The sequence below is a fragment of the Pogonomyrmex barbatus genome, unplaced genomic scaffold, assembly GCF_055798465.1.
Source record: "Pogonomyrmex barbatus isolate J1 unplaced genomic scaffold, ASM5579846v1 scaffold2, whole genome shotgun sequence".
In the NCBI taxonomy this organism is placed as follows: Eukaryota; Metazoa; Arthropoda; class Insecta; order Hymenoptera; family Formicidae; genus Pogonomyrmex; species Pogonomyrmex barbatus.
Window position 1 is genome coordinate 24180734 of NW_028297116.1, and position 26157 is coordinate 24206890.

Genomic DNA, 26157 nt, shown 5'->3' on the forward strand with positions numbered 1-26157 from the left:
AATATGAAAAGAATAATTGATTATGATTGGTCAATTTCTTACGGCTTAAAGTTTAAATACTTATTGTGGACCGACATTGATATAAAATGAACTCTGGGTGCTTTCCAACAAGGAGAGTTTGGTGTTACACAGTATAACACAGAGAGGCACTATAAGAAGACACAGTTATAGAGTTTAATTAGAACACATAAGTTTCTAAATATGCTCACTAGAGAGCGTAAAAGATTGTGATGTAGGAGAAGACAATCACACATAAACATGAACGCAAATTCGACGTTTGGAAGCCACGGCTATTTTCTAGGAATATCAGTATCGAACGTGGAAGTATTTTATTACATATATTTTTATATATATTTATATATATAAATTTATATTATTATATATATAAATTTATATTATTTATATATATATATTTTTCAATTATGATAAATTTCTTAGTTATATATAATTATAATACTATAATGAAATAAAATTAATCATTAAATATTTTTACAGATTAGAAAAGAAATATTGTTTATCTTATCTAAAACACCAAATGAAAGTGACAACAGCTCTTCGAACGATAGTTCGGAAGAGTCAAGCATGAGTATCAGTACGGAACATACTACTTCAATTTCCTCTTCTAGTAGTGATGAAAATGTTGATTTGCTATATTTTCCTTTAATGGAACATTTGACAAGTGGAAGTAAAAGGTATCGGATTAATGATTATCTCGAAAGTGTCGATTTGTGGACCGAACAAGAATTTAAAGAGAATTTACGGTTATCAAGACGTTCAACATTACATTTAATTAATAAGAAATGTATGATAAGAGAAAAATATTCAATGACAGTTTAACTTTAACATAGTGAATATTTATTTCAATATTAATTAACTATATAACAGTAATTTAACTGCAATTAACAATATGTTTTAGATGAATTTGAACAGTCCGAACATTTTTTAAAACATGCTTTCGGAATGAAGCTAATTTCTGCAAAAATTAGCTTCCTACTTTTTTTTATGGTTCATGTCAAACTTACATCAAACACTGAGCCTCTGCATACAATGTCTGACACATTCGATATGTCTATTTCTTCTGTATTTCGGATTTTACGTCGAGTAGAAAATTAGTTATTAACAAAATTAGATAATACAATTAGATGATCACAGGAAGATTATATTGCTGTATGTGAACCTTTTCGAGCTAAAAGAGGTATTAACAATGTAATTGGGGCAATTGATGGAACAGTGATAAGAATAGAAAAACCATCTATCAATGAAAATGATTATTTCAACAGAAAAAAATATTTCTCTATTACTTTGCAAGGAGTTGTTGATGCAAAAATGAGGTTTACTAATATTTACTGTGGCGAACCTGATTTTCTGCATGATGTCCGCATCTTAAGAAGATCGCCTTTATATCAAACAGCAGTGCAAAATAAAGAAATACTTTTTCCAGGAAATACATTTATAATTCAGCATATAGCTCATTATCGTGGCTAGTTTCCTCCGTTTCGAGATAATGGTCACCTAACACCACAGCAAAATGAATTTAACTTCTTGCTTTCTTCCACACGTATGGTAGTCGAATGTGCATTTGGTTATTTAAAAGGTTTCGCCGAATAAAATTTTTCAATGAATATCGAGAATTGCCTTTTGTCATAAATACAGTTGTTGTTATGCATATATCCTATATAATTAATGAGAATGATGCATATGATTTTCTGAACTACAATGATGATGATGCAGTAAATTTAATAATAATGAACAAAATGAAAATATTGATTGGGGAAAACAAATAGATCGAAGAATGTAACTTTTTCGAGAGTTATTTTCCAATTAATAACGAAATGTTTAGAACAAAAAATTATATACTAGCGAATAAATAGATTTGCAAATAAAGAAATACTCTAAAAGCGATTTGTAATACTGCTTTATTGCACTTTTTCAAGATTTCCAATAATAACAAAATGTTAATTGTAAAGTGATACTTATGTACTATGAAATAAATTGAATTAAAAATAAATAAGAAGTATTCTTAATTATCAAATTACAGTATAATTTGTACTTTTACAGTTATGCAACTAAGACAGCAACACAATTTAGCTAACTAAATGTATTTATCATGAAAACTTATATAATTTACTACAACGCGAAATATGGCATTTCCTCGGCAAGCAGGATCTTGGTTGCTAAAGTCTTTTTAATATGAAATAAATTCAATTAATTATATTACCCACCACGTGCCGCCTTGGTTTAGCAGACTTTCAATGTAGTGATTATGTAATAATTCAATATTATTGATCAATATGATGATCAATATTATTGATATCGATTAAAATCCCCTTTTTTATTATCCCCTCCATCAGAAATATATATTATACGCGAAAAATATCACCTCAGCCGATCTCCGATTTATCTAATTGATCGTTGATGGAAAAGAATCCGTACCTCCAACATTGTTAAAAGCACTTTACAGAGAACACTTTAAATTTTAATTGTTTGTTGACGTACGAATTTTTCTCCATCAACGATCAATCAGATAAATCAGAATGATACTTTGGAGACATATTACCAATGTCTTTTTTAAGATAGGTACGCAAAAGTTTGCATTTTTCTTTTTCAATACTTACGTTTCACACTAACAACACTAACATTTCAACGTGCCTCTTTTGCTTATCGTTCATTTTGTTATTTGCAATAATCTTTTTCTGTTGAAGTTCTTTCTCTTTCAATTCAATTTGTTTTTTTTTCAATTCTAGTAATTCTTTCTTTTTTTTCATTATGTCGTTGTACCGTTTCTCTTTAGCTTAATCTCTCTTTTAGTTTTATCTTGCCACAGATATTGATGCCACTGCTTTTCGAGTTCAATTTTACTTTTTGCGATGTTTGAAGCAGTTCCGTGTGCTGGGCATAACTTTTTTAACGTCTCGGGCTGCATCGTTGCTGTTACATCTTTAATAACTTGCTTGTTTGCAGCTATATTTGATGATGGGCAGATCTCTTCAAGGACCGTACGCTTTGTATTTTTCACTTCAAAATGAGATTCATGCAACTCCTTTTTTTTTCTTTCCTTTATCTTCACTCTGTTCGTTAGTGGCTGTTGCGTTATATTCTTTATTCTTAGATGTCGTCGCAAAAAAGAAAGACAACTTCGTTGAAACAGTATAAGCCGATTTAACATTGTTTTTTTTGTTTTTCCCGAAAATTTCATCGAGTTGATCGAACCATTGAAATTCAACAGCACCTCTTCCAGTTTTATTATTGCTGTCGATACATTCTTTGTACCGTTTTGTTAAGGCATTCATTTTCCATCTTACTTGCTGTGATGACATCTGTAACACGAAGTAATAATAAATTATAAGTTATTAAAATTAACTGATGTATACATTTCGAAAATGGACTTTCAAAAACAATTATTCTAAATTACATATGCGGGACATTTTAATAAATAATTTCACAGCGATATACCTATCCACGATCTCTATTTATAGTAAAAATGAACTACATGAAAGTAATATGGTAGAGTAATATAGTAGGTAAGAAAGAAAGTAAAATTTACTAATAAAGATATCCATTATTTACAATGGGTAAAACATTTTCTAAATCTATAATAATATGTATAATAATTGTGTAATACATTTACATTAAAATTTTTGATATGTATCATTTATATTACATATTAGAAAATATATTGGTTTTGTTTTTACACGCACGTACGTACATCTTTTGCTGTCTATTTTAATATTTCTATAACCCTCTAAAGTTACTCTTTAATTGTAATAAAATTTATAGTCTTATCTCAATGTTGAAATCTCTTAGAAATCTCATCTGCGATAGCTAGCCATATTTTTGTTTTTTTTTTAGGATGATCTAGCATATACATGTTAGCTTCATACAACGTTAGCAACGCCAATGTAGCGTCGTTCGATCAGACCGCAGCTGTATATATTTAATATAAGCTGTATATATTTAATGTATATATTAATATATAACAATACATAAATATACACATATATACATGCTTAATAACATGCTTAATAAAATTCACATCATACAATAAAATATTCTCTACTTGAAGCAATCACGACAGTACTTTACCAGTTTCCTTATTTTTCAATGTAATAGATTGATGATTTTTATAATTCGAATCCTGTACTTCATTTATATTTTCATAGTTCAAGTCCTATACCTCATTCATATTTTCATAATTCAAATCTTGCATCTCATTCATATTTTTTTCGTTATCATCCATTTCAAGTGAGTATAGTTCCTTTTCTCCTTCAAGGAAAACTTTTTTTCCTTCGAAACAAGCATGATACTTAACATCATCTAAGTGTCGGTCCACAATAAGTATTTAATCTTTAAGTCGTAAGAAATTGACCAATCATAGTCGATTATTCTTTTCATATTCGATTATAATTGGTCAATTTCTTACTTCTTAAAGCTTAAATCACCTATTGTGGACCGACACTAATGTAGAAATAATTTCTTTACAATGGTGACAAAAGAACATATCTGCAATAAAAATTAATCTGATAAAATATGTACTAATAATGGGTCATCAACAAATACGTAATGTTTTTAAGCTTAGTTTTTTAAATAAAAAGAAACTAAATATTGATTACCTAAGAATTCCGGGTTCGAAATACTACGTTCGAACGCAACGAAGACATTTTTTTGCAGATAAAGGATACGTTCCGTTTCTCGCATAATGCGCATAATGTATCACTTATCATTATTACTATTCATTAAACAAGGATAAATGATGCATTATGCGCATCATGCAAGAAATCGCATCCAAAATGACAATATGACCGGGATGTATATTAGTACCACATTTAAAAAAATAATTTTGCTCGATGTATTGGCACTATTGACGTCCAAACCGACACGGCCAAACTTAAGTCAGCGGCACACAATGCTTTTTTTCTTGCTGGTTTGCTAGCTGGATTTGCGTGCTTGTTGAATTCTTGTCTTCGATTGGTATATTTTTTTAGATCCAAAAGAATATACCAATCAGAAACAAGAGCTTATGAGCACGCAAATCCAACTAGCAAATCAGCAGGAAAAAAAGCATCGTGTGTCGCTGGCTTTAAGATCGAGCTGTGTTCGCAGTGTCGTTCTGTGTCTCTGTGTCATAAATAGAAAGCACCAGTATAGACACTGTGTTGCACAGTGTCGCCTGTGTACGTTGTAGGAAAGTACCTTCTTCCAGTACCATCTTCTTAGCATACGAAACATGACGTCATCTATGCAAATATTTAATAGTGTCGATAAAATAGTTTTTTATATATCGACTGAATGAAAAAGCGGGATTAATATTTTCGGCACTTTTTGCACATTTACATATTTCATCCCATTACAAGTACATACGTGACGTGAAGTGTTGCTTGAATGAAGCGATTTTTCTCAAACTAGCGAGTGAAGAATTGACATCAAAGAAATTCATAGTAAGTGTTTAGTGATTTGATTTGTTTGACAAATTTATTTGATCAAACGAAATGAATGAAACCAACGAATTGCCACCAGGGACAGCATCGTTACTCGAAGAACTCGAAAGTATGTATTAATTTGATATTTAACAGAAGAAATTCACGTGCCGGGCACACTCTCATTTCAATATTTTACTGTTCTGTTATTATTATTATTGTTATTATTTGGTCTTAACTTTTCTTTGATAATGCGTCATTGCAAAATGTTACAGACTAATGATTACATTATTTCACAAAATCAAAATCAAAGAGCGTTATAAACACTAATTATAAAAAATAAGCATATAATAATTCAAAGAGTTTCTTTCGTTATCTCGTTTATCTTTTATATATATTTATAGGAATGTAAATTATTTTTAATCTCACTTTTATTTTTTACTTATTTTTTTCTATTCTAAGGATTAGCAAAGGTTAAAAAATAAATTAATTAGGCCGAGGTTAAAGTTAGTTTATAAAAAGTTAGTTAATAAAAATGGATGTGGGAATTAAGAAAGGATAAATAAATAAATTAAATCAAAATTAAAGTTAATAAATATTGATAAAAATATTGATAAAAACATTAGGCATACATCGATATTTTCCAATCATATTGCATTTATTCTTATTTAGAAAAACTTATGGTTTTATTGAGAGATGGTAGAACACTAATTGGTTATCTTAAAAGTGTCGATCAATTTGCTAATATAGTGCTTCAAAGTACTATTGAAAGAATTCATGTTGGTCAAGAATATGGTGATATTCCTAGAGGTATTTTCATAGTAAGAGGAGAGAATGTTGTACTTTTAGGAGAAATAGTAAGTATACAAGATAAGAGAAATATTTATTGTAATTTCTATTAATAAATAGCAAGAATTTTATACAGAATTTAACTAACAAATATGCCCTTATTATAGGATATAGAAAAGGAAAAGGTCTTGCCCTTGAAAAAGGTGACGGTGGATGAAATTTTAGATGCTCAAAGACGTGAACAAGAATCAAAGCAGGAGCAGAAAAAACGAGTAAACAAAGCTTTGAAAGAGAGAGGTTTTGCATATATACCAGATTTAAGTCATGATGATATGTACTGACATATTCCTATTTTTTTTATCTAATTTACATTAATTAAATATATATCATTGTTAGGTGAAATTTCATATACTTTATGTGTATTATTTACTAATTGTAATATTAAAATCACAAGAAATCTCTAAAAATTTATCAGTCTTACACTTAAAAATAAAAAATTAATATATCCTAATCAGTTTTACTTTTTATATTATATTATAATTAAGATAAAATTAAATAATCGTTGGATGAGATAATAAAGGGAATTTTAATCAGTATCAAAAATTTGATTGTTGTAGAACTGTTACATCATTAAGTCCAAAAATAGTGGTATGTGATTGGTGATAGAATTATTTGAATTTATTTTATATAAATATTTAGCACTTAAAATTCTATTTCTGAGTAATGACTTCTTTCAGTTGTTTAAATAATATTTGTAACATGTTTTAATTTCTTATATATAATTATGATTAAATATCATACAAATTTTTTCAAATTATTTAACTTTATAAATATTTTAATATAATAAATATTTTATCTTGCATCAAGCTTATTTAAAATGTATGTAAGGATAAAATGCATAATTACACTTCATATTAGAGTATATAGTTATGTATTGTGCAATTTGATATATATAGCATGAAGTAGAAAAATATTTTGTTGCATTCCATATAGCAATACATAATTTTTATAAACATCTTTATCAAGTTGGTTGATGAAAGGGAAACGAAACGTCTTGCATCATATACGCATTTAGCAACAATTTAACTTTCATAAACAATTATTATTAGATAATCAATTTGTTTAAGACAAAATATATATATAAAATCAAACTTATATTATCACTTAATTAATGTAGCAATATTTATTAATTTTAAAATATACGAAATAACCAGAAAAGATCTACTTAACAATATTAATACAAATAATATTAATCTGTAAAAAAAAGTCTTTTTCTTGATCTTAGGAGGAAATTACATATTTCATAGAAATTTATAGATATTAAAAATGAATCTGACCTTTAAATTTATATACAGGTCAGGTTACAAAGTAACAAGTTGTAAAGCTCGTAAAAAGATATATAAAAAGAACGTATGCCTCTTTATTGTATATTTAGGTACATAATTATATGATCATATATCAAAATAAGAAATGAGATTTATAAACATGCTGAATTAAGAATCAGTGAAACTCAAATTTTCAGAGTACATAAACAGAGGTCATAGTCTCTCATCTTAACATAAGCAATTATCTTTTCTAATATGTAATAAAATATACAATGAAATATACGTTACATGCTTTTCTATATGCAACTATATGTTTGTTCCATGTACTATCTCAAAAATTTTATAACTTATTTCTAAAAATCTGGCATAAATTTGAAGATCAGATTCGTTTTTTTCTCAAAAATTTATGAAATACTTAGTTTCATTCTAAAATAAAAAAAAATATGCTAATGTAATTAAATAATTTATTTGAATAATTTAAAATGATGTCTCTTGAAAGCTGTCTTTCATTTTAACGGAATTTAATGTTGATTCATCTCGTAGTTTATGTTTGAATTCTTCGCCTCTTGCACTCTTGATTACGCTTTCTTTCACGGATTTTTTGGAATCGTTTCGTTGTAAGTTGGTTCCTCGTTTTCTTGGGGAATGTAATTCCTCTGTTTTCTCAGCGGAATTATTCACACTATTTGTGCTGCCGGATGCTATGCCGGAAGTATCAGATTCTGGTTGATTACCATCCAAACAGCGTAATAAACTGTCAGACATTGTATCACTATTTAAAATATTCAAATCAGATTCCGATTGCTCAAAGTCCCCTGTTCGCGACGTAAAACTGAGATCGACGGGACTAACAGTTAAGACGCTTCTTGACAACAGATATTCTCGGAATGTACTCGTTATAGACATCGAACTTTGTTGCATACAGGCGCAATAATTTGTGGATTGTATACAATTATGTTTCTCAAGCATGTTTAATCTATTATTTTTTTTATTTTCCACATCTGTATGAGCTAATGCGTTATTTGTATATGTTTGAGATTCCTCTAAAATAGAAGCGCAATTATTCATTGCACTAACCATATCTAAATTTCTATGTAAATTATAGCTGTTGTTGTCAGTAACAAGATTGCATAGATTCGAAGTTGAAACAATCATTACTGGTTTCCTAGAGCGTGGAGTCATCATAGTTTCCTATTATAAAATAAAAAAAATCAGTATTTAATCTTATAATTTTAATTTGGCTTTTCTTAATATTTTTTAATATTTTCAATATTTTTCAAGCAAAATACACACACACACACACACACACACACACATCGCGCGCGCGCAATTTTTATGTAAAAAATATGTTTAATTTACGTACCTGCATGGCTTTTGTCATTTTTGTTGCACTTTGCGTAATTGGACTCATACTTCTATTATTATTAGTATTATTATTAGTAATGGGAGTCAAGATATAATCGTTAGTGGCCAAACTTCGTCGTAATAAACTCGATGGCGTCGATGTATGAACAGCGTATACATTCCTGAATCTGTTTTTTATCATTGGAGATTGCAAACTGTGTGTACATGCACTTTCAACATTCAAAACATTTAAATCTGATGATTTTATGTTTGAAGTACAAGTTTCGGAAAGGGTACTTAATACATTTGATGTTGCAACGAATGCGAGAGTAGCTTCTGAGTTTTGCTGCAATTCATCATCATTCGTTATTAAATTGTCACAGTGAGATACATTGTGAGTGGAATATAAGTCAAGTGGTTCACTGAGTGGTCGTATTAATTTATCAGTATCAGATTGACTATCTTCGTTGACTATTGCATTAATTTCTTGTAAACTTGTACTTGAACGGAATTCAATTAAACCCAAATTTTGTTTTGTATCATACTGCGTACTCTTTCCATTTAATTCATCTCTCGTGTCTACAGATCGATCGACTAATAGCTTCTTTTTTGTAATGTAACTTGTTATAGTTTCATTTTTAATATTATCTATATTACTCATGTGTTTGACATGTAAAAAGTCATTATTGGTTGTATCACAATTTTCCGTGCTAAGTTCATCATTTGATTTGCTAAGAAATGTTTTCGTCGGAAGAAATGAATCTTCAAGTTTCTATATAGATACAAAGAAAAATATCAAAGATGATAAAGATGTTAAATAAATAATAAACATACTACAAAAAAATATTTCATAAAGAAATTAACCATTGACAACATATTTTCTTCACTGCTGGATCTAGTAATGTTACATCCAATATTAACGTCAATAAATTTCTTATGGCCCAGAATCTTCTTTTGAAAGATATGTTTCTTAATGGAATCTCCAAGACTCTTCGTTTTACAACTCTTTATGTGTCTAGGTGTACCTTGTCCATTTTCTTTATTAAATTGTTTCACAAGTCGTCGTTTCTTTGCAGATTCCGGCATGGCTTGTATATGAGCATATAGCTGAGCCAAAGCTGCCTGTGTATCTTGCGTGGAATTAGCCTTTGCTGTTAATTTACGATCGACAAAACTAAACACAGTATGAGCTGTACTAGTTGCATCTGGTACTGACTCGTTCAACTGTAATTTTAAATTCTTTCTTGTAAAGCATGCAGATCATAATATATTAAATATGATACTTACATCAGTCTTTTTAGGGCTTAATAATTTTCTTTCTTGCTCCACCCAGTATGCTCTTATATCTGTAGCTAATTTTGACGGGATCTCAAATAATTCCATACCTTTTCTGATCATAAATGCCACTAGGCATGACAGATTTTGAGAATTAATATGTAAGGCTTCAGGTGACAATTTACGTGGGCACAATAAGTGTGGTGTAAAAAGAGTAGCCAATGTGTCACTGTTCATTTTATTACTGTGCTCATAACTTGCTGTCTTATTCAACAAGATAAGAATAGCTTTCAACAGAATTCTATTAAGGGATGGTAAAAGTAATAATAGCAGTTGTAAAGAACTGAGCAATCTTGTTTCATTTGTTTTTACATCCAAGCTACACAATTCTGCAAATAATTTATATAGATATGGTAAATATATCATATGGTAAATATATCATAGCAAGTACAAAGCTTTTTTTTTTATATTATTACCAGCAATCTGGCAATGTGCTGGATAATGTAGATCTGTCAGGAGCGGTTCAGATAGTTCGGCCAGGAATCCTTTTAATACAGAGGCACAATCATGTACACTAAATTTACCATCTTCAAGATCTAAAAATATGCCTTGAGACATAGCTATTTTTAAATCTTGTTGCCTTGTTAATTTTCCAGTACGTCGAAATATTCCTTCTTGTATAATATCTATAATATAAAAAGAACTATTTATTACTCCATTCCTAAATTTTCCATTATCTAATATATTTACTTACTTTGTTCTCTGGATAAATAATCTATTAGCTGTGTCAAATGATTTATACCATCCTCAGATAACGTAATACCCTCTGTACCCTTTTCTAAATTAACTGAAGACTTAGACTTCTTAGTAAAGTTCAGAAGACCCCACTTTTTCATTCTTGCTTTCTCAGTAATACCGTCATTACTATAATTCATCACAAAACATATGTTATATAATTTTATTATACTTTATAATAAAGGTTTTTATAGAAGAACATCAGCTGTAAGTTATCACCTATAGTAAGTTGATAATTGGACGTTATAAAATAAAATCAAATACAAACAAACAAAAATATCATCTTGATTGTTTGTCGACGCAAGGTGTCAATGGTATATCGATTATATAAAAGTATAGAGACATGTGAAAGGAGATATTATAACTTACTCCTCGGTATTAAGATCTAATTCGAAAGAGAGATGCATTTTCACGAGCGTATGAAATTGCTCGGGATTGACTTTTCGCATTCTAAAGGCCAACTTCCCATCCACTCCATCGTTGAAATCTGCCATCGTTATATATATATATATATATATGATAGCACAGCATGCGCAACACAGCAATTAAATGCGCTGCTACTCCTACATGTTGAATCGGCAACGGCAGTGATACCACATGTCACACACGATAGTTTAATGCCTTATGTCCCCGATGTTAGAAATCGGTCCGAGATCTCGGATGGAAAGAGAATTGACCAATTGCGTTTGAATATTTCGGCCAATTAACAATGCGATTGGTCAATTCTCTTTCCATTCGAGATCTCGGACCGATTTCTAGCATCATGGACATAAGAGCTGTGACACATAAAACAACTTAAGCAACTTAAAGCGTGATCTACAAGTGATTGTATTCCAAAATTGATTGTCAGTGCTGGCAGCACTATGAATACTGTTCTAAATTCACCACCAGCGTGAGGGTGTGTCCCCATAGATAAAGAAATAGCGGAACGGAATAGTAACGGAAAAGAAACATGATGGGGGAGGGGGGGGCTAATCAATCAGAATGATTCCGTCCCGTTTTTTCATGGCCGGGTTCCCCATGGCAAACATTTAACGAATGGAATGGATTTATTACGGAATACGTGAATTTAACGTCTTCGGATACATCGGATACATCGTTGGACGGCCCGACGTAAAGCCGACTTTAACCGTTCTCTTCACCCGAGAAAACATCCAAAAAAAAAAAAACAATTTTCGCACGATATGGTATATAATATTATTATATACATGTGATATATCATAATATTAAATATTATGATATTAAAATATTTTATCTAAATTAAGACTCGGTTGCGCCAACGTGATTTTAGCTTTAATCGAAACGTAAAACTTTAAATTGTATCAAAGCACTTAAAGTACTTTAATTTGTTTATTTTATTAAGATTAATATAAAATCTTTTAGGTTACGCTTTTGCTTTGGTACATAAATTTAAAGTTTTATGTTTCGATTAAAGCTAAAATCACGTTGGCGCAACCGAGTCTTAATTTAGATAAAATATTTCAATATCATAGTATTTAATATTATGATATAATATATATATATATATATATATATATATATATATATATATATATATATATATATATATGATATACATATCGTGCGAAAATTGCTTTTTTTTATGTTTTCTTGGATGCAGAGAACGGTTAAAGTGGCTTTATGTCGGGCCGTCCAACGATTATCCGATAACAGGTTAAATTTACATATTCCGTAATAAATCCGTTCCGTTAAATATTTGTCATGAGGAACCCGGCTATGAAAAAAGGTTACATAATTTCCATTAAAAAAGAGAGGATAATGTTGATAGTAATAAAAATCCTTAGACAACACAATTTAATTTTTATGGATTTGATGATACCGTATAAGTAATAATCTGTTATAGTTGCGGAAGATTTTTTGACATATGCGTATAGTATTTGTCATATGACGTGCATATTTTCTAATCGTAAATATATTATAAAAGAAAAATAAGGAGAAACAAATGGAGACGGAATAAATATCAGATAAATAACTAATATTTTTATAAAATGGAAAATATTTATCTATGTACACACTATGACTATAGATGTTGTTGGACCGATTCTTTTTTTCGATTAATTTTTTGTTTTTCTAGGTTCAAGATTGGAGACTAAATGCTTCTCCTGATCACCCTTTTGATCCTTAGTGATGAACTGAATCGAGTGGATAGGCAATCCATCGTCAAGGGAGTACGAGCTTGTCAGAATCAAAATGGATCTTTCATAGCCATGGTCGAATGCGAAAACGACATGAGATTCCTCTATTGCCTCTATTGCCTCTATTGCCTCTATTGCCTATTCCTCATGTGTATCAGCGATTTTAGACTGATCAGATGTGGATATATCCAAGTGCTATAGACTATATTTTAAGAAGCATTGTAAGTATTTATTATATCAAATTATTATCACAAGTTTCATACACATTGTTACACTTAGTTTTATCTTCTTTTAATGTTGTTTAATAGGTGATTCATATTATGATAATTGCAGTCATACAATATTGGCGATATTGAGCAAGGACCAGATCGAATCTCATGGAGGCTCCACGTTTTGTGGCTGTGGCATATTGAACGTATTGGCGAAATTTAACAACACTCGGCCTGATCCTTTACACACATATTTAGATAAATGCATAAAATTACGATTTTATTCTGTATTTGAATTTAAAGATCTCTGATATATAAAAATATGTCATAATAGAAAATTTTTTTATAGTCAATCTTTATTTTAAATAATAGGAGTATAGATATATAATATAGACATATAATTTCTTTTTAACAGGTTTGTGTGGCTTAAGTTTTTTGAGACAGCTTGTGTTCGATAAACTCCAAACTTAATATTTTTCAACAAGCTTATGAGCTCTATATCTACAACGGATTCATAAAAAATGGCGAGGCGAATGATTTCAGTGTACAAATATTCGTGGGACTAGTGATCATATCAAAAAAGTGCATAGTATTTAATATATAAGATATTTTTACATTTGATCGTTTTTCATCATAATAACCTGAATAAATAATATTTCTAATTGTAGCGTATATTTTAGACGTTTTCTAGAATTAGATATCTTACTCTCGCAACTGTAAAGTATATATGTTACGGTCAATGTGTTTAACATGGGCATTTTGTAAAATGATCGGGCACTGTATAGATTGCCCTATTTTTTGGCAGTGTGTATAATGAGCAAGTATTTCATAAATGACCCGGACATTTTATGTAATGCCCACGGTTCGTTGGGCAATGTGTTGAATTCATAGTTGACATTCTTTTATCTATCGCTTGTATTCTGCCTATAACTGACATTCTTTTATCTTCATCTATTATCGCTTGTACTCTGCCTATCGCTCCTACACATTCTTACCCCCCAACAACATCTTAGCAGTGGTGAAGAGTATTGATGACCTGTACACATTGTGTTGCTCTGAACATGGCCAACTCAAGCACAAGTATACGTGTGCGGAAATACATCCGTGCAAAGAAAGATTATTAGATTTAGCTGCTATTACTGTAAAGGCGAATAGCAAACTGATTTCTCTGAGGGAGGCTGCATTTTACAACAGCGTGTCAGAGTTACAAGGGTATAAGAAATGTGAGTCAGGGCATCTTACAACAGCGTGTCAGAGTTCCAAGAGTATAAGAAACTGCAAAATCAAATGTATTTCAAAAAAGTGCGCGTGCAGAGCTACCGGTCAGCTCTGTAATTCCAAGTGCCACAGTTCTTTGTCTTGCTCCAATAAATGATCCTTATGATTAACTATGATTATAATGACTGTATGTTGATTTTGACTAAAGGATTTATTATCTCAATAAAAAACACATTTTTTAATTTCCATGTCAGAGCGATACATTGACTACCACCCTCTAGGCATTCTGTATAATGACTGGACATTTTACAGACATTTTACAGACATTTTACAGACATTTTACAGATTGACCGAAACTTGTTAAGGGCGTTTTGTACAATGTCTCTTCGAACGAACATTCTGTACAATGCCCGGTCATTTTATAAAAGGCCACGTTAAACATATTGACCATAACATATATATTAAAGGATATTTAAATACATTTAAATATATTTATATCAAAATATTTATTTATGTTTCCCTTTTTCCGACAATCTTTGATAATTTATTCAAAATTAATAAAAGATCTAAATTATCTTTTTTTATTTCAATTTTCTTCCAAATTTTTTGTAGCTCGTATTCTTTTTGTTTCAACGTATCACGCGCCAATCTTTTCTAGAATTTAGGGTGTTTCATAAAACTTCTAATATTTTTCTGGTGCTCAATAAAATAAGTTGTAAATAATATTGAAATTTTAAGACGAGTATAAATATTCTTGGAGAAGGTTTTTGAAGTATCTTTACAAGCATCTTCGACAATCGCTTTCAAATCAGAAGTAACTAGCATTGGGCAAGAAACAAATTACTGAAAAGCCAGAAACAGCACAGCCAGCATCATCTAATCAATCATAATCAAAAATATGTAGAGCTCTTAAGCTCGTTGAGAAATATTAAGTTTGGAGTTTATCGAACACAGACCAAGTTGTCTCAAAAGATTTAAGCCACACAAACCTGTTAAAAAGAAATTATATGTCTATACTCGTATTATTTAAAATAAAGATTGACTGTAAAAAAATTTTCTATTATGACGCATTTTTATATATCAGAGATATATAAAATCTTTAAATTCAATTACAGAATAAAATCGTAATATAAATTTTATGGATTTATCTAAATATGTATGTAAAGGATCAGGCCAAGTGTTGTCAAATTTTGCCAATATGTTCAATACACTACAGCACAAAATATAGAGTCTCCATGAGATTCGAGACCTGGTCCTTGCCCAATATCGCCATCATATGACTGCCATTATCATAATATGAATCATCTATTAAACAAGATTAACATTAAAAGAAGATAAAACTAAATGTAACAATGTATATGAAACTTGTGATAATAATTTGATGTAATAAATGCTTACAATGCTTCTTAAAATATAATCTATAGCACTTGGATATACTGACCAGTCATCTAAAATCGCTGATATACAATGAGGCGCAATAGAGGAATCTCATATCGCTCCCGCATTCGATAACCATGACCGTGAAAGATCCATTTTGATTCTGACAAGCTCGTACTCCCTTGACGATGGATTGCCTATCCACTCGATTCAGTTCATCACTAAGGATCAAAAGGGTGATCAGGAGAAGCATTTAGTCTCCAATCTTGAACCTAGAACAAAAAATTAATCGAAAAAAAGAATCGGTCCAACAACATCTATAGTCATAGTGTGTACATAGATAAATATTTTCTATTTTATAAGAATATTACTTTACTTATCTGATATTTATCCCTTCTCCATTTGTTTCTCCTTATTTTTCTTTTACAATATATTTTATATTTACGGTTAGAAAATATGTCATATAACATATGTGTATACACACATGTCAAAAAGTCTTCCGCAACTACACAGATTATTACTTACATAGTATCACCACAAAACCACAAAAATTGTGTTGTTAAGGATTTTTATTACTATCAAATTATCCCCCTTTTTTTTATGGAAATGTAACCTGGTCATGTAACCTGAAAAAACGGAACGAAATCATTCTGATTGGTTAGTTTCCCATTATGTTTCTTTTTCAGTACTATTCCATTTCGCTATTTCCTTCTCCATGGGGACTCATCCTAACGCTGTGAGTGAGTAATGGCCTGCGCACAATGGAGGAATAAGAATAAATATTAAAATAAGATATTAAGAATTATTTTATTTTAAACCAAGGATATAGCACAATAAAGGAATTAGGAATAAAAATAACGAAATATTAAAACTAAAATATAATTTAAATTGTCGTGAGCATGGCCGATCATACATATGAAAGCACGTTACAAAACAATATGGAAAATTTTTGTGAAAACTATGTGGGAACAAGAAAATATAGATGATCATATTAAAGATAGTGACGAATTATTAATAGAATTAATAAGATCGTATCCACATCTGTGCAATAAAAAAGATAATGATTATAAAGACAAATAAATGTGACAATTCATGGCAAGAATTAACTAATATAATGTATTTATCTGGTAAATATTGAAAGATATGTATTAGATTCGGAAAAATAAACGGAGACCGACTAGATTTGAACTTGGGATCCCTCGCTTACTACTAAGACACTTAGTCTGCACGACCGCGATGGCTCCTCTCTGTTAGCTGTTAATATTCCGAATTTCTTTCATGACTGCTTACGATTATCTAATTCTTACAATACTTTGTTTAATAAAAATATTTTTATATATTAAAGTAAATTCAAATAATGCCCATATAGCACATTAACATTGAATCAACGTTTTAGAAATGTTGAGTTGCAACTATGTTGATGTTGAATCAATGTTGATCAACACTGAATCAATGTTGCACTGAATCTTTGTTACAATGTAAAAATGTCCACGAATGTTGATTTATACATGTAATGTCTATGTTTGATGGACATTGATACAAAATTGTTTCAATGTTAAATCTATGTTGATGGAACATTGATATCATACTGATATGATGTAGATTTTAGGTTTTTGCATTACTCTTTCACGATTTTATGTATATTTCACCTTTATAATGCAATTTTAAATTGTTTATTATTATTAATTTATATATGAAATTTATTATTAATTTATATATGAAATTATGATATAATATAGCAAAGTAAAACATAATTTAATACAAATGAGAAAAATAAGGGACATAAGCCAAGCCGAATCTTCTTGCTTGCAAAATTTTTGTTTATTGAAGTAACAACATTAAACATTTTGACCTGCATTAGGTTATCTTCAGTAACATCTGAGGGAAAACATAGAATATATAAATCTTAAAACAAATTTGTATTACATACATTAAAATGAGATATTGCTATTGGACTTACATAGAATCCATCAAAAAGATAAATAAAAAAGTCTCTAGTCATTTGCTCCCAACATGAACAGGTAGAAACATGACAAAGATCAGATCAGATAAATGCCCAAAGATATTCTTAGTGATGTCTAAATTATATAAAAACCAATTAAAGTGTTAAATCACACAAACCGTCAAAACGTATTAAAATTAGTCAGATAAAAAGAAAATCACAAATAGCCAAAAACTAAAAAGTCGGAGGTTGGGAAAATAAAAGAATAAAAATAAAAATAAATAAGAAATTAATATTAAAGAAATAAATAAAAAAAATTTTAATAAGAAATAAATAAATAAAAAATAAAAATTATTATGTTGAATTGTAAAATTATAAAGTCATTATGTCCATAAAAATGAGTGAATAAATATCCATGAGCGAAAAGTCGAGTAGTTTGTATCAAATAGTCATTACTGTAGTCAGAAAAACGTGTAAAACAAACCGATACAGGATTAAAGGAAGGAGACAAGAAAAGGAATAGGAGAAGGGGAAAGAGAAAAAATATGTGTGATGGAGACGGAACAATAGGAAGCGGAGGAAAGAAGGAGTTAAATCGGGGATAACTGGTTAAGGACAGGCAGATAATTGTCAGGCAAAAGATCCGTGTCGCTCTGTTTATTGAGGTCGTGTTGTTTTTGATGTAAAAAAATTTCAATAAAAATTTAATAAATTGACTTTCTTATCTGATTTCAGAAAAAAATTTTAATGAATATTTATGTATATACATACATATATGCATTCAATGTTGTAGCAACATTTTACAATCAATGTTGAAAAGCCAATACAGATTAGATGTAAAAAAAAAACATCCGCACATCTATATAAAACATTACAACGTACACAACATTTTTCAATATTACTGATATGTATGTTATACTTATGTTCTCAACATTTTTTCAATGTTATGTGTTGTCTAGGAATGTTGCTTTAATTTTTCTATATTGCATTAAAATATGAGAAATCATCAATAGTTATAAAAACGTTAGAGGTTAGAATATGTATTATAGTGTTGCAGATAATATGTAATTTATATTTTTCAGTAAAGGAATGCGTAAGTTGATGAACTAGATTATGACATACTATTGACTACTATGACATATGATTAATACTATTCAAAGGAAAGACAAAAACAGAAAAACATGCCAAGGTTCTGCGTCTAATAAAAACAAACCATGGAATTTATACGAACACATGTCATTTATCGACAAGCATATACATAAAAGAAAGTAATATTCTATTTCTTGCTAAAATTATGAATTTATAACATTATTCATTATTATTACTATTATTAGGTGTACAAAAAAGTTCTGAGCTTTTTTTTGTAAAATTCAATCTTTATTCAAAAACAAACAAAAAAATATTAATCAGCGAAATATTCCCCATTTGCATCAACGACCTTTTGCCATCTTTCGGGTAGCTTGCGAATTCCTTGATGATAGAAGCTCACCAGCTTCGAAGCGATAAAGTCATCAATGCATTTTCGTATCTCTTCAAATCTCACGAAATGTGTATCAGCCAAATGATGCTGCAGCGACCGGAATAGGTAGTAATCGGCGCCATGTCTGGGCTATACGCCGCGTGCGGGAGAAGTTCCCAGCCTAACGCAAAGATATGGTTCTGAATGGCTTTCGCAACATGTGGTCGAGCATTGTCATGAAGCAAGATCACTTTATGACGTCCTTGGTCAGTAAATGGCCTCTTTTCTTCTAATGCATCGCTCAAATTGGTCAATTGTTGTTGGTAGCGGTCTGCCGTGATTATTTCACCCGATTGTGACAACTCGTAATACAACATACCTTTCCAATCCCACCAGATACAGAGCAAAATCTTTTTGGCGTGGATATTGGACTTTGGCGTCGATGTCGAAGGTTGACCAGGGTCAACCCATAATTTTCTACGTTTAGGGTTATCATAAAGAATTCACTTTTCATCACCTGTAATGATTTTGTGCAGAAAATATTTTTTCCGGAACTTTAAAAGCAAAGTGAGTGCAGTGTCACGCCGACGATTTTTGTTGTCTTCGGACAATTTATGCGGAACCTACCTCTGCCTTCCTTCTGAACTTTTCCCATCGTATGTAAACATACGGAAATGGTTTGCTGCGTAACGCCAAGCTGTTCTGCAAGCTCCTTTTCAGTTTGCGTAGAGTTTATATCCAGCAGTGCTTGCAATTCGTCCGTTTCAATCTTTTGAGGGCGTCCAACACGCGGTTCATCTTCAAGACTGAAATCTTGGCGAAATTTTTGATACCATCTTTTATATGTAGTATGACTAACAGCGTTCTCTCCATACAAATGCAGCACAAATCATTGCAGTGACTTCAGCAGCATTTTTCTTCAGATGAAACGCGAAGTGGATGGAAAATCGAATATGCTCTTTTGTTTGTTATTACCATCGTGAACATTACTGATTTTTGAGGTTATGTGCATCAAACGCCAAAACCGTATGGCATTTTAGAAGGCCAAATGTCAACGCTTTAAAACCAAAAGGGCGGGAAGATATATAAAATTTAAATTGTTGTATGAAATCTAAAGCTCAGAACTTTTTTGTACACCTAATAATATAACTATTTCTTTTTTAGATGAAAATTTTATATCAATATCAAAAATACTTTAGATGAATTATCTTTAGATGAATTATCTAAGTAAATGTAAAACATTCACGATTACTATTGAATGAAATGAACAATGAGCCCAGACCCTGGCGAAAATATGAAGCTTCCTGAAATGTCATAAAAGCATAAATGAGGAAAACTGACTCTTCGTGAAGCGTTAAAAGCAATTCGCTTAACTTTTTCTAACTCTTCGAGATTTGGAACGTTTAAATACGCTTCCCATATGTTTCATTAACTCTCTGTAAAATGTAAATATATCAAATTATGCTTTTTATACGTTCCTATAATTGACATTTTTTTATACTCTTGATTTACGTTTTCGGAACGTTCCAGGAAACATGCACAAAAACGTCGGCGTGACATTGCACTCATGTTGCATTACGTCTCTTCTACGTTCCTATAATTAATAATTTATACGTTTTATTTACATTTCTGGAATGCTCCAAAGCAGACGCGGAATATCGCATAACGCCTCTTGTACGCTCCTATGATTAATATTTTTATATTCTTGGTTTACATTTTCGGAAGGCTTTGAAACAGGAAGGCTTTGAAACAGAAGCGAAACATTGCATTATGCTTCTTGTATGTATTGTATTGCTATGACTGACAATTTATACTCTAGGTTTACATATATGGATTGTGATTGACATTAACAAAATTCTCCATTTAAGAGAACGTGTAAAAAACGTTATATTATATTAAACTAAGAATGTAAAAATATATATATCATAGGAGCATATAAGAGGCGTTATGTTTCATATGATGTTTCGCACTTGTCTTATGGAGTGTTTCGAAAATGTAAACCAAAAATATAACAGTCATAGGAGAGCATAATAAGTAATTAGATGTTTCGCACACTCATATGCTTCTTGTATATTATTGAAATTTGAAAACTTATTATTGTTACTTTTTTAAATATTTTAAAGTGTGCAAAGTTTTTCGTTACATTTTTGTCACATTCAAAATTTATCATTTTTTGTTAAACATTAATTTTTTTTCTTTTTATAAACTCAGGTATATAAATGTAAATGCCTTCAATTGAAGTAAATAATATACTTGTTTGAAATATATAAATTCAAAAGAAAATAAAGGTAAATATAATTTAAAAATATCATAGAAAAGAGGAAAATATTGCTTTTAGAGGAATTTTATTAACTTATTCGGGATTTAATGTTCTCTAAAAAATTTAATTTAATACTGGCCACTTTAATGCTAGAAATTTATTTTGAGTATTAAAAGCACTGAACAACAATTTTAATTAACAATATTTTTTTTAATATTCAAAATAATATAAATAAAAGTCGTAACGTAAGTCGAATGTAAGGGAAGAGTGACGAGGGAAGAGTGAAGAGAAAAGCGTAAGCAGAGCTTATATTTGACTTATGCTCGATTCTTTATTTTCGTCAAATAAGTAATTAATTATTTATTAAGTATTAAATTTTTATAAGGGATATGTATGAAATAATTTTTAGCTAATTGTATTTTGCCCCAATGTTTTACCCCAATGTTTTTAAAAGAACTAACAATATTACTATTAACATATAGGCAAAAATAAATACTTCGCAAAAAAATTTTTTTTTATTTAAAAATTTTTATTTAATTTTTATTTAAAAATTTAATTTACTTCAATAAATTAGAAAATCAATATAAGCAAAATTTATGACATATATTTATTAGATAATATTTATTGCATATTTGCAAAATACTAATCGCCATGACATCCAAATGATATTTTACATAAATATTTGTTATTTATTAAATCCATAAACAGATATTGAGCACTTATTTCAAAAGGCTGACTATAAACGAATTTGCTATAACCTATAACCTTAATAGCACGTGTACGTTCTGAGTATGTTCTGAGAAGATTGCAATGCGTTATTGCGATCATCTCAGAATATTCTCATACGTACTGCGATCGACTAAGTACGTTCTAAGTACATTCCTATGTCCGGGGTAACATTTTCCATTGGAATTTCGCTGCGAATATTCGCAGCGAATGATAACAGTATTAGGAAAGGATGAAAATGGGAAGTTTTCAGTAGATTATGGTTGCGTTTCGATATTGATTGCTACTATTGAAAATTTATAATATACGTGACACCTCTTACAGAAAATAAGTGAAAAAAATGGAAAAATTAAAAAAAAATAAGAGAAAGTGATGAAACGTCTTTTATCTTGATACTATCGCATGTTTTTAACAACAACTACCTATCTTGGAATCCTCGATGCTGCTTCACTTCTATGTTGGGATGAAATGATGATATAAGTAAATACATAATTTTGGCATAAAATATGATAGATCTGGTTAATGAATGTTACTATATTGTTGTATAAACAGTCTCAATTTTAAAATCTCAATTGCATATGTAATTCTTGTACATAATTTAATTATATATATAAAGCCATGAATACATTATGTTTAATGAGAATCATTTTTCTTATGAAAATTATTTATAAATTGTTATATATATTTTGTTTACTTGTTTATTTGTTAATAATTGTATTAAATATGCAAAATATTTTTCTTATTTATATATTATAGTTAATTAAAGAAAGTAATTAATAATGTTATTTATTTATTAAAAATGCTTAAAAATAACGATTAAATGATGATATATTTATGACATAATATGTCTATCAAGAGACACGGGTGGTGTCTCGACACCAAGTTCACGCGCAGCGAAGTTCGCGTAGAACGGCGGCGAGACGCTCGTGGCTCTATTTTACGCGAGACCCCGAGATAGTCTACATTTTCATATCTCTTCATGACTGCATCGATTAAGTTTTAATTATGCTTAATCAATAGCTGATCAAATTATATCAGAAAAGTATTTTTATTTTTTTTCTCCGTGTTCTACAAACTTAAGATATCGCGACGCAATCGTGATGCAAAGTTCAAATTGATAAATTTAAGAAACGTCCTGGTCGTCGTCAACCGTGATTCTCTTTTTTCTGAGAGGCGCTAATGAATGTCTCTGTATAACAGTTCTTGCAGTGCTCATTTTTTTGATTTGATATGTCTTTGACAGATGTCCTTCATGTGAAGTTGTACGTATTGATTAATAAAAAAGAAGATATAACGTTTCACACATAATACTAAGTAATATTGTAATATATGATACATTGAAGAAATAGAATAAGAAATAGAAATAGAAGTAGAATTAGAATCAATTGTATTTTTTTTTTATTACGTCTTGAAGCTGAATAAACATACACAATAAAAATAAACATAAATAAACATAAAACATACAAAAATTAAATACGGATTAAAAGAGAGATTTGATAGAGTTATTAGCACTATTAAATTAAATAAATCAGTATTACGATTACATGTTAGCGGTAAAGGTGGTACTGAAAAAAGTTTTTTAATTAAGATTAATTAAGATTAAATGTTGGATAAAACAAAATCTTAATAAAGAAACTGCTATAGCAGCACCTACAAGCATTTAATAGGCGGTTTGATAATTCACAGATTGTTCCAATTACCTGTTGAACATGGTCATACTCCTAAATATAAATAATTATCTGATCATGTATTGAAAGTTCTACGAGCGGATTTAAATGATGTTATACTTTTTATAATAGAAATATCAATGATGTCTAATTAAATTTTAATGTATATACATCTTCGATTATCCAAAATATATGACACTACTGAATGTAATGATGGCTGGTTTGGTCGAAACAAATTCTTTTATTTGGAGATCTTTTTCAATTACCTCCTGTACACGAAGATTTTGTTTCTGTTAATTTATTGAAAGAAAAGATTGATAAATATATTGGCACTTTAGGAACCATTAATTAAACGTCTAATGGATGGATAGACATTGATGATGCGTAAATTAATAAGAAAAAATGGTCTAGAGGAGCAAAAAATGTGTAATATTTTTTTTTACAAAAGATTATTAAAAAATAATGACTGAATATTAATTGTTTTTTCTAGTATATATAAAGTACAAAAATGTTTCAAATATGCTAAATAATAGATATTATTTGTTACTAAAAATTATTTGTTACTAAAAAAATGAGTGATATCCTAATAAAATTACCTTTTAAAAAAGGTAAAAAATAACGCCAAGTTTACGCGCCCCTTTTCTTATTTATGTAAAAGAAAGAATTTTATACAAACATTTCCATCTACAAAAGTCTTTTTAATAATAAATTTCATATTGATATAAAAGATGTGATATGACCCAGTCAACACGCTTGTCTAAAAAATGTCTTTCGGACGTCCTAAAACAGACGTCTTTAAGACATTACCAAAAAGATACTTTTAAGACAACTTTTTGGACAATTCTAAAGACGTCCTATTTTAAGACGTCTTTCAGACATCTTAAAACAGACAACTTTTAGACATCCTTTTTAAGAAAATCATATAATAGGATATATCAAAAAAGATAAAAAATTTTGAAAATATACATATATATATATATATATATATTTAATATATGTTTAATTTGTTTATTACATATTATTTTTTATTTATTCTTTATTACCTTCGGCTTTCGCCAAGAAGCGGGACTTGATTTACAGATAAGGCCTTAAGACACTCATCCCTCCCCATCCGCGCATCCATCCATATTCAAATCTAAATACTCGACTTCCTAATTCTCGCCACGGCTTATACTTATACTTAATTAATGCCTAGGCATTGCATTGTGTCCCTTCCAATCACCCTACTACATTAAGTACACGAGGTACATAAAATACTATATCATATATAACATAACATCACGTATACATAAAATACATATAATACATAACATACATAAAATATATAGAAAACACACCTTCATATATCCCTACCCTTGCATCTCTCTCTCCTCTTCAACCTTCCTACTCTTATATCTCTCTTTCTCCTTCCAAAATTTTACTAACACTTTCTCTTTCCTCTCATCCAAGCTATCATTCTCCAACCTGCTTATTCTTTCCTCTACGCAGTCTCCCAGTTCCTCAAACCAGTCTTTTGTTATTTCGCATTCTCCTATAAAGTGTACTAGGTTATCCTGCCCCCTTTCACAGAAACTACATTTTCTCTCTTCCTCTTTTAACCAGTACTTATTATCTATTTCCATATTTCCACACCTTAATCTCATTAATGCTCTTATTCCTTCCCCCTTTTCCTTTCCTCTCACTTCATTTACCTCTAAATAGCTAGGTGCTTTATTCTCGATCATAAACCTTCTATACCTTTTATTATATTTTGCTTCTCTAATCCTATGTTCCTCCTCCTGACGTTGTACGTCCCTTTCTCTTTCCCTTATTTCCTCAATTAAATCCCTTTCTACACCTGGCATCCCATCTATCGCTACTACCCCCCAACCATTTCTATTGTAATATTTCTCCCTCTCCTTTCCATATAAATTCCATCCCTCTCTCCTTTTTTCCAACCAACAGACTTTTACCCATCTCTCCTCCCCCATTCCTTCAATCTTTTCCTCATATTTCCTCGCTCTAATACCCCATTCTATTTTAAGCTTATTCATCCCTAATTCCCTCGTGATCAAGTATCTTGGTGTACAAAAGTCTATTTTAAACATCCATCTAATGTAGTCCATCATTATTTTCTCTAATTCTTTCCTTTCCCCCCAACCCCATAATTCTACCCTATAGGACATCACACTTTCCACTAAATACCTGAACATCATCCATCT

The 26157-nt window shown here is 30.0% G+C and overlaps 2 protein-coding genes, 3 long non-coding RNA genes and 1 pseudogene across 14 annotated transcripts; 3 read left to right on the forward strand and 3 right to left on the reverse strand.

Moving 5' to 3' along the window:
* Window positions 1-1151, forward strand: LOC105429991 (uncharacterized). Its single transcript, XR_016138996.1, has 3 exons — window positions 1-324; window positions 496-692; window positions 917-1151. It is a non-coding gene; the product is annotated as an uncharacterized LOC105429991 (long non-coding RNA).
* Window positions 1152-1900: 749 nt separating this feature from the next.
* LOC105430010 (uncharacterized) lies at window positions 1901-4920 on the reverse strand (annotated as a pseudogene). The gene is made up of 4 exons (XR_016138997.1): window positions 4611-4920; window positions 4440-4500; window positions 4175-4284; window positions 1901-3317 (listed from the first exon to the last, which is right to left on the reverse strand). The product of XR_016138997.1 is annotated as an uncharacterized LOC105430010 (transcript).
* Window positions 4921-5081: 161 nt separating this feature from the next.
* On the forward strand, window positions 5082-6806 carry LSm1 (U6 snRNA-associated Sm-like protein LSm1). The gene is made up of 3 exons (XM_011643272.3): window positions 5082-5544; window positions 6087-6271; window positions 6371-6806. Exons 1-3 carry the CDS (start codon window positions 5487-5489, stop codon window positions 6542-6544), a joined length of 417 nt encoding a protein of 138 aa, XP_011641574.1. The 5' UTR covers window positions 5082-5486; the 3' UTR covers window positions 6545-6806.
* Window positions 6807-7117: 311 nt separating this feature from the next.
* Window positions 7118-11847, reverse strand: LOC105429946 (Rho GTPase activating protein at 54D). Of its 2 annotated transcripts, XM_089075912.1 has the most exons (8): window positions 11510-11847; window positions 11312-11429; window positions 10902-11071; window positions 10624-10833; window positions 10160-10536; window positions 9737-10096; window positions 8892-9644; window positions 7118-8719 (listed from the first exon to the last, which is right to left on the reverse strand). In XM_089075912.1, exons 2-8 carry the CDS (start codon window positions 11389-11391, stop codon window positions 8006-8008), a joined length of 2664 nt encoding a protein of 887 aa, XP_088932038.1. In that variant the 5' UTR covers window positions 11392-11429; window positions 11510-11847; the 3' UTR covers window positions 7118-8005. The 2 variants fall into 2 exon arrangements, with proteins under 2 accessions (XP_088932038.1, XP_011641513.2); XM_011643211.3 differs by having other exon boundaries at window positions 11312-11847.
* A 43-nt stretch (window positions 11848-11890) lies between these two features.
* Window positions 11891-13645, forward strand: LOC105429960 (uncharacterized). Of its 7 annotated transcripts, none has more exons than XR_016138999.1 (4): window positions 11891-12129; window positions 12564-12789; window positions 13038-13319; window positions 13407-13645. It is a non-coding gene; the product is annotated as an uncharacterized LOC105429960 (long non-coding RNA). The 7 variants fall into 7 exon arrangements; XR_968162.3 differs by having other exon boundaries at window positions 11894-12129; window positions 12564-12689; XR_016139001.1 differs by lacking the exon at window positions 11891-12129 and having other exon boundaries at window positions 12452-12789; window positions 13089-13319.
* A 1074-nt stretch (window positions 13646-14719) lies between these two features.
* On the reverse strand, window positions 14720-16664 carry LOC148936803 (uncharacterized). 2 transcript variants are annotated; one of them, XR_016139004.1, is made up of 2 exons: window positions 15967-16664; window positions 14720-15805 (listed from the first exon to the last, which is right to left on the reverse strand). It is a non-coding gene; the product is annotated as an uncharacterized LOC148936803 (long non-coding RNA). The 2 variants fall into 2 exon arrangements; XR_016139003.1 differs by having other exon boundaries at window positions 14720-15830.
* Window positions 16665-26157: the final 9493 nt, after the last annotated feature.